The 8,661-nt window shown below is 38.3% G+C and overlaps 1 protein-coding gene across 4 annotated transcripts in view; it reads left to right on the top strand.

Moving 5' to 3' along the window:
* The window catches only part of kif23 (kinesin family member 23), a 9,012-nt gene extending 2,319 nt beyond the window's left edge, over positions 1 to 6,693 (top strand). Inside the window, exons 4-24 of one of the 4 annotated variants that reach the window (XM_083553338.1) lie at positions 522 to 627; positions 733 to 869; positions 982 to 1,094; positions 1,183 to 1,353; positions 1,591 to 1,635; positions 1,921 to 2,033; positions 2,122 to 2,243; positions 2,340 to 2,442; positions 2,545 to 2,624; positions 2,712 to 2,831; positions 2,913 to 3,072; positions 3,155 to 3,316; positions 3,393 to 3,559; positions 3,649 to 3,822; positions 4,112 to 4,300; positions 4,530 to 4,796; positions 5,221 to 5,454; positions 5,528 to 5,616; positions 5,729 to 5,801; positions 5,964 to 6,034; positions 6,120 to 6,693. In XM_083553338.1, coding sequence (XP_083409464.1) covers positions 522 to 627; positions 733 to 869; positions 982 to 1,094; positions 1,183 to 1,353; positions 1,591 to 1,635; positions 1,921 to 2,033; positions 2,122 to 2,243; positions 2,340 to 2,442; positions 2,545 to 2,624; positions 2,712 to 2,831; positions 2,913 to 3,072; positions 3,155 to 3,316; positions 3,393 to 3,559; positions 3,649 to 3,822; positions 4,112 to 4,300; positions 4,530 to 4,796; positions 5,221 to 5,454; positions 5,528 to 5,616; positions 5,729 to 5,801; positions 5,964 to 6,034; positions 6,120 to 6,135 — 2,712 coding nt within the window. In that variant the 3' untranslated portion in view covers positions 6,136 to 6,693. The remainder of the gene's footprint in view (positions 1 to 521; positions 628 to 732; positions 870 to 981; positions 1,095 to 1,182; positions 1,354 to 1,590; positions 1,636 to 1,920; positions 2,034 to 2,121; positions 2,244 to 2,339; positions 2,443 to 2,544; positions 2,625 to 2,711; positions 2,832 to 2,912; positions 3,073 to 3,154; positions 3,317 to 3,392; positions 3,560 to 3,648; positions 3,823 to 4,111; positions 4,301 to 4,529; positions 4,797 to 5,220; positions 5,455 to 5,527; positions 5,617 to 5,728; positions 5,802 to 5,963; positions 6,035 to 6,119) is intronic. The other 3 variants (XM_083553339.1, XM_083553340.1, XM_083553341.1) reach the window with 3 other exon arrangements.
* Positions 6,694 to 8,661: the final 1,968 nt, after the last annotated feature.

Here is an 8,661-nt window from a genome sequence, read left to right as displayed (position 1 = left end):
TTTGTGGGATTTTCCTTTTTTTTTCAGCTTTTCCGGATAGACGTTTATGAACTATAAGTTACAACCTCAGCAATACAGTTTATTAACACTACTGGGTCAATATGTGCTTTAAGAAAAAACTTAATCAATTTAATTCAAGTTCAACATCATTACTAATGTAATAAATACACAGAAGCCATACTAGACACAGATTGTTTTTATTATTATTATTTGAGATCATGTAATTTTTGGTTGTACAGTTTTGATTGTAATGCTCTTCGAATATTTTGAATGATAAATTGTTTTAGCTAAATGATAAGGAACATAACATGGGAGGTATTTATTCTGAATTAAAAGACTGATGCAGTGGGTGCACTATATAGCAACATAGTACAGCTGTGGAATAACACGCTCTAGATTATTGTTATAATGCAAATCTAATCCACCTGGCATCGTTTTTTGTTGCATGTTAGTTTGTGCGTTATTCCTTACATAACCCAGAATTGTGTTGATTTGTAGCAATCATTGTTCTTGCTTTGCAGACTCAGTATTCCTTCAAGAAGGTGTTTGGAATTAAAACCACACAGATGGAATTGTTTGAGGATGTCGCAAAACCTCTTGTGGAAGATCTTATTCATGGCAAAAATGGTATAGAACAATTCACTGTGCACTTAATAATAAAAAAAAAAAAAAGGTTTAATTTTATACATTGATTGATGCGTCCGTGACTTACATTTTTTTATGTTTCTGTAGGTCTACTCTTCACCTATGGTGTTACTGGCAGTGGAAAAACCTACACAATGACTGGTTCTCCAGGCCAAGGTGGGCTCCTGCCCCGCTCACTGGACATGATCTTCAACAGCATTGGTCCTTACCAGGCCAAAAGATTTGTATGCAACATTTGGTATTTTTTGTTTGATTGATAAATTTGACATTCTATTGTTTTTTCTTTGTTGTTTGTTTTGTTAAAATATTCTCTTTTTTTTTTATATCTATATGAAGGTCTTCAAGCCAGATGATAAGAATGGCATGGAAATACAAAACCAGGTGGATGCTCTTTTGGAACGACAGAAACAAGAAAGTCAGTCATCTGTACCAAAGACTCCATCCTCAAGGTACATAACAGTTTAGTTTAATATGGTGTGTTGACACCATATTTAATTTTTTATCAAATTGACTGTTTCATCTTTTTTTGTTGTGCAGGCAAAGAGTTGATCCAGAGTTTGCTGACATGATCACTCCAGAAGAGGCTTCCAAGGCTGGAGGGGTGGATGAGGACAGTAGCTACAGTGTGTTTGTCTCCTACATTGAGATATATAATAACTACATCTATGATCTCCTGGAGGAGGCTCCATATGACCCAATAAGGCCAAAGTAAGCTCAGAATTGCTGTATATTTTGTTTGCATTGTTCAGAATCATTGTGGCGGAGAGTACAGAGTATAATTTTCATTTACGCAGCTCTTGAATTGAGGATCTGGTTGTACTGCTTGAGAACATGGCCCTATTTTCAAAAAAAAAAAAAAAAAAGTAAACAAAAAAAAATTAAAAGAGAGACAAGATTAAGTATTTACTCTTTAGCTTGCAGTAAATGTTTGTGTTCCTTTGCTAGGTGGAATGGTACAGGGACACCTCTTCGGCACAACACTGAGTTCATGTACGTGACCAGTGGATAACGCCTGTAGATAGTCAGATACTTGCGCAAAATTTCCTGTCTTTGTCTGTGTCTAGCTGTGGTGTGCACTACTGTTGTCTGAGCTTTGTTTTCCTTCTGTGTTTTGGCTTGTATAGAATGTCTTGCAGCTTTTGTCCTAACCTGCCTCACAGCAGAAGCATATCACCTATAGCAGCATGGCTGGAAAGCTATTTTTGTGCTTGCTTGTCTGAAGATATAAGATGAGTGTGCTAACTTGTATTTGTTTTTTTTGCTGCTGTTTTTAAGACCACCCCAGTCCAAGATTTTACGTGAAGATCAAAATCACAACATGTATGTGGCCGGATGCACAGAAGTTGAAGTAAAATCAACAGAGGAAGCATTTGAAGTCTTTTGGAGGGGTGAGTTGAAAAACATTTAGCTGCCATTTTCATACCCAATATTGACCACGGCTTTAATTCTAACTTGCCACTGAATATTGACTTCCAGGTCAAAAGAAGCGCAGGATAGCAAACACTCAGCTAAACCGGGAGTCGAGCAGATCACACAGCGTCTTCATCATTAAACTGGCGCAAGCCCCGTTGGATGCGGATGGAGACAATGTCCTTCAGGTGAACTTTCAATAATATCACCAAGATTTGGCTGAGGGAACGTTTCAAGGTGGTACTTTTTTAGGTCAGCATTAACGTTTTTACATTTCCTTACAGGACAAGAACCAGGTGAATGTGAGTCAAGTGTGTCTGGTGGACCTGGCTGGAAGTGAACGCACAAGTCGAACCCGTGCAGAGGGCAACCGCCTTCGAGAAGCAGGTTAATACTCTCTAGTGAAGGGGGGGCAGCTTTTTCTCAACATTCTAAACTGTGTTTTACATGGAATGCAATATTTATAAAAAAATAATATTAATTCTCCAGGCAACATCAATCAGTCTCTGATGACTCTTCGAACTTGCATTGAAGTTCTCAGGGAGAATCAGATGTGTGGAACAAACAAGGTATTAAATATATATATTTTTTTTATCTCTTTTATTTTGGTTTTTATTTATCACACAGTGATGTAATGACACTCCGTTTCCTCTCAGATGGTCCCATACAGAGACTCTAAAGTGACCCATCTATTTAAAAATTATTTTGATGGAGAGGGGAAAGTCAGAATGGTGGTCTGTGTGAACCCTAAGGCAGATGATTATGAAGAAACTATGGTAAGTTGATTTTGTTTTTGTTTGTGTTGTGAGTTGTGAATATTCAGTCCTGTAACTGGTGTGTGTGTGTGTGTTTGACAGCTGGTGATGAGGTTTGCTGAGATGACTCAGGAAGTAGAAGTGGCTCGGCCTGTTGATCGGCCAATTTGTGGCTTTGCTGCAGGACGCCGACAGAGGAATCAAGCCTTTAAAGACGAGCTGTCTCGCCGGCTAGAGGAACGTGGAGGCCCAGTAAATGGAGGTATTATAATCTTCTTGTACGAACAGAATCTCAAATCCAAGTGGAAGATATTTGTGTCTAATGCTTGTGACTTTCTGTCCAGAACCTTCCACAGCCCTGAGCCATTTGTTGCAAAATCTGCCTCCCTTGCCTCCTTGTGAAATCTCTGACCCTGCCGATGACCATACGCTTCCTAGATTTATTGAGGCTTTGGAGAAGCGACATAAGATTCGCCATATGATGACTGAAGAGTACAACAAAGCAGGTATGTTTCTTTTAGGGGTTTTCAATATAAAAGTCTTCTGAGAATGCCAGTGCTAATAATTAAAATTTCTTAATAGCCAAAATGCTGAAGTCCATGCTTCAAGAACTGGATGGCAACCTAATCTCTAAAGAGAATTTCATCCACGAGCAACGGGGCAAGCTGGGTGAGAAAGACAAAATGATCCAGAATCAGAAAAACGAGATTGATCGCCTAGAGAAGAAATCCAAAATGCTGGAGTACAAGGTAATTCTGAAGATTTAAATCCACAGCTGTGTAATCATTATTACTGTTAAGTGGGGTGTGGAGATTAATGCTGATTTCTTTGTGTCCAGATTGACATCCTGCAGAAAACCACAAACATCTATGAGGAGGATAAGCGTGCATTACAGCAGGAGCTGGAGAGCAGAGGCCAGATGTTGCAGCGGGAGCTGTCAGAAAAGAAGCGAATGGAGTCACGCATGCAAGGCTTTGTCTCTGATGAAAAGCTCAGGTGGCAAAAGGAGTGTGTAAGTAGCCTTGCTATATTTAAATATATTATGATTTTTTTATTAACATTTTATACTTCTCAGAGGGATCTGCTTTTCGATCCTAGTTTGTTAATACAATTCTTTTTTTTTTTTTTTTATTAACTACATGAACCTACTTTGGCTAAAACACCAAAAAAGATATTGGGATAATAGGTTTTCAGTGATCCATTTTCGATGACCAGTTTCAGCCCAGTATGTTTTACACTTTCAAGTATGCCGAGTTAGATTCTGCACAGTTTTTGACTGGCCGCTTTGCGTTATTTTTCAGGAAAGGCGGGTAAATGCCAAGGAACTAGAAATGCAGAACAAGCTTTGGGTAAAAGATGAAAAGTTGAAACAGCTCAAGGCTATAGTAACAGAGAGCAAGGCAGACACTCGACCAGATAAACCACAGCGACCTTCCAGAGAAAAGGACAGAGTGCCTCCAAAAAGATCAGCATCACCTTCGCCAATGCCTGTAAGTTTTTATTTTTTATTTATTTATTAACCAGTCTATAATCGGAAATTGCTGTGCTCCAATATTTTTTGTTTGGTTTTACTTGCGTGATCATTTCCTGTAATATTTGTATAATCCTTGACATTTTTTTTAATAGGTGATCTTGTGTTTTCATACCAGTTTGTTTTTTAACTGTGCACTAACTGAAATCTCTGTTCCGTCTAACTGTACTGCTCCCTTTTTCTGTCAGGCCTCAGAATATACCCTTCCCAAAGTTGTCAGGCCAGCCCCCCCTTCCCCTAGCAATAGCAGTGTGTCTGTGGCCTCCTGCATCTCAGAGTGGGAGCAGCGAACGCCACAGGCCAACAGGCAGGGCAGCCCCTCACCACCCCATGGTAGATACAGAGCTCAGGTTGTCCCTGGAAGCCTTAGCAGGAGAAGAGGCAGGGGCTGGTCCAAAGACTGTGAGATGCCAGTTCAGCCAGCAGATGTAGACCTAGAGGAAATTGGTTACAGGGTCAGTGATGTATCATGTTGTAGTTGTAGGTAGAGCTGCCTTGATACTAACAATTGTTTTTAAATGCATTGCCTTGTGGATGCACATTTGTAGAGAAATTCGGTACAAATTATGCTAATGACTAGTAAACTACCATGATTTGGTCATGTTTTACACTTAACCAAATAAACTCAACAATTGTGATCATTGAATAACCGCATCCTTGTGCATTATAGCTGGCCAGTAAACCTTTTTTTTTCCTTCACGTGAACAGATTTGTTCCTCTCTAAAAATGTGTATCGGACTATTCTATAATTTCTGTAATGTTTGCCATTGTAGCATGATTAATCTATGCTCTGATAGAATTTAGCTCATCTAACTGACTAACAATCGAATGTAATATGTCTGGGCCATGTCCTGACTGATGTGTGCTTCGGTTGTGTAGACTGGGCCAACGGTTCGGCCAATGCACAGGCGCTCACAGTCAGCTGGTGGTGAGAGATGGGTAGACCACAAACCCAACACCAATGTGGAGCTGGACACCGTGATGCAGCCCATGGTTCCTAACTCGATCAAGGTGAACGCGCCTAGTGAGAAAGCCCTGTCCAAGTGCGACAAGTACATGCTGACACACCAGGAAGTGGCTTCTGATGGCGAGATCCAGACCAAGCTCATTAAGGTGCTTTTCAAGGTTTAATCCATCCTATTTGGCATACATGTCTTGTCTTTGACTAATGAAGTTTGTTTTTCAGGGTGAGGTTTTCAAAACTAGAGGTGGGGGACAAGCAGTTCAGTTCACTGATATTGAAACATTGAAACAAGAAAATGCAGCTGGCCCAAGGTACATAAAAAAAAAATCTGCATGTACTGTATGCTTTTTACAGGAGACTATAGAGGAGTTATTTTGCTGTGCATTGCTTATTAATCTATTCTTTGACTTTGTTCTGGTGCAGCCGTAAAAGGAGGTCGTCGGAGAATAAACAGGATGAACGTACGGATGGGGACTGGACAGATGTAGAGACTAGGGTAAGGGATGTAGGTTGTTGTTGTTGTTCAATACTGCGTACAATGTGTAATATAATTTCAATACTTGAGTGCCTGTTTTGAGGTCCCTCCCCTCGATTTTTTTTTTTTTTTTTTTTACATATGACGACTGCTTAACCCTCTCTTTGTCTCCGCTCTATTTAGTGTGCTGTGGCAGTGGAGATGAGAGCTGGCTCAAACCTGGGACCTGGTTATCAACACCATGGATATCCAAAGTAAGTTCTTTTCTAAACATATTTGCATTTAATCCTACGACTGAACTAAATATTATTCAGCTTAATCCAATATTTTGTTTTGCAGACGCAGAAAGCCTTAAGCACCCAAAGCCCTTCCTTTTGCTATCACAGTCAAGAGTTCTTCCTTCTTGAAACCTCTCATCACTGTGCAATACTTTCTACTATTTAACTTTTTAAAATACTTTTATATAAAAACACTTTTATACATAGGCCTGTATATAAATTCACCAAAGGGGGTTTGTAATGTAATGCGTTTTCAACTTTTGTGTTACGATCACATATTTGGGCCTAATTTAATCAAGGCTTATAACTAAGGTATGGGGTGTGTAAAGTCCCCCACTGCCCCCTTAAATGTGTGAAGGTTTTCTATAATCCTTTTTCCTCTTTTGAAATGGGCTGTTGCTGAAGTAGGGTAATCTAAGCATATGCTAGTCTGGATTTTGTTTTCTAAGTAGAACCTCATTATTAAGTGCAATGCTGATTGTAGTAAAGACAGTTTTCTCACTTGTATGATATAAATTCAGCTTGTCAGAACAAATCTGAACACCGTGGCATTCACACTACTCATGAACTGTTAAACGGCTTATGAGTCTTTTCTTTTTTGTATGTTATTTTCACATAAATTGAATCCTTGTGTACTTGTCCTGGTTTAATTTTTCTTTGTACTAGTGGAAGAGGGCTGCAGTACATTAGTCTGCAAGAGGAGCTGTGGTTATGTATAATAGTGCAATCTGGTGGTCAAAAGGTTGAAGTGCAGATAATCTGCAGTGAATTTTTGCGATTTTGATTGTATTTGTTGCTTGTGCTAGGGAATTGAATACAGATTTCTCATATGTAAACAAGCTTTTTTTAAATGGGTAAATGTAAACAAGCTTTTTTTTTATATAAGAAAAGAGGAGAGAAATACAAAGTAAAGCCATTGCACAAATACAGACCAAAGTTGACACAACAATTTGGAATGTGCAGTGGTGCACAAATAAGAATAAGAGATGGAAGAGGTTTGTCGTATTTTACGAAAAAACTGTGTGAGACCTGTAAAGAAAAACCCAAAACATGCGTGACCTCAACACCTACCACAGAACAAATGTGATGGTATTATAATCCAGACTTCCAGAGCTGAATTAAAGAGGTCATTGCAAAGAATCCTTATTACTAATAAGAATCAGAGGGTCAGACTGGAATTTGCAAAGAAATATTGAAATGAGCTACAAAAAAGAATCTGGAAACAAATAACGTGTAAGAAAAAAGGCCAAAATGTTTTCAAAACACAAGTTCATTGGCAAATGTAGTGGCATGGTCTGGGTTTGTGTGGCTTCTTCTGGCACTGGTTCATGTTGATGTTTATGATTGCAGCAGCAAGTCCACAGAAACACACTGAAATCTATACTAAGTGAAGGGAACTTCATCATGATGGGGCTTCTCCAATGGGAGAAAACTGACCTAAAGATGTTCTTCTAGTTAGTGTTAACATCATGGTATTGTTAACATTATTCATAAAACCCAGATTTGTCTCTCATTTAAAGAAACAGCAGTGAGTGAAGTTGCTTAACCACTAGTTCAATTGAGTTCATTGCTTTTTTTGGAATCTGATGCAGGTGATGCCTTTTCCCCAAGAAACTTGTACAATGACTCCGATATGATCTCGTGAAAAGTATTTCCGTTTGTGTTAACACTGGAGTGTGCTGTGAAAACAGTCCTGTCACTCGGGGAGAAATGATAAACACCATGTCATTTTTACCTGCAACAAAAGCACAAAAAAAAAAAAAAAAAGATTGCTTTGTATGTTCTTTAATTACAGGAATTATATTTTCCTTGGTTTCTTTTATTCATGAATTAGCTGATGAGTTGATAATCTGATTAAAGCAGTAGGAAATTCTGGATCCTCACTTAAATTAAATCACCCTACAAAAAATTAATCCAACAAAAGGCAATAATGTTAAAAGCAGATTTATTTGTTCTTTTTTTATGTTCATTATTTAGATGTTACCCCCTAATTTAACATTAGCCTATTAAAACAAAAAAAAGTCAAGACTGCAAACCATATCAGCTTTAAGGACAACACACCTTTCCTGCTTGTGTAGCTGCACGTCACAGGGTGTGTTTATATATTTTTTGTAGCATGTATAAGCTAATGTAAAGGAGATATAACTTATTTTTGTTTCAAAACTTGTTACAGAATATTGTATAATTGCAAATGCAATGCCATTAAAATTATATTTGTAATTGGTTTTTAATGTCAAACATTTGTAAAATACAGCCTGAACATCCCTTTTTGGCTGATTTGCACCAAATCACTGCATTATCCCACCAGTCCTTTAAACATCAGTTAAAGCCTATAGAGTGGGAAATGTCCTGAAATGTTTTAAATATGCTGTAGTTCTTTAAACTAATCGCATTTGTGATGAAATGGCAAATAACCAAACCTTGAGTGACAGCTGTTCCACTTATTGGCCACTTGATGCACTCAAGTCCTTTTTGTGAAGCTTCAAGGCTTTAAAACGTCAGTCACATTCATTCAATTTTCAATGTTTAGCAGTTGGTTATGAGCTTCTGCGCCTTCAAGAAGTTGATCAATCACTGTAAACAGAAGCCGTGAATCAAGTTGT

The sequence above is a fragment of the Silurus aristotelis genome (genome assembly GCF_946808225.1).
Source record: "Silurus aristotelis genome assembly, chromosome: 10".
NCBI classification, from domain to species: Eukaryota; Metazoa; Chordata; class Actinopteri; order Siluriformes; family Siluridae; genus Silurus; species Silurus aristotelis.
Note: the sequence above shows the minus strand (reverse complement) of the source record. Positions and strands in the feature narration are given on the sequence as shown.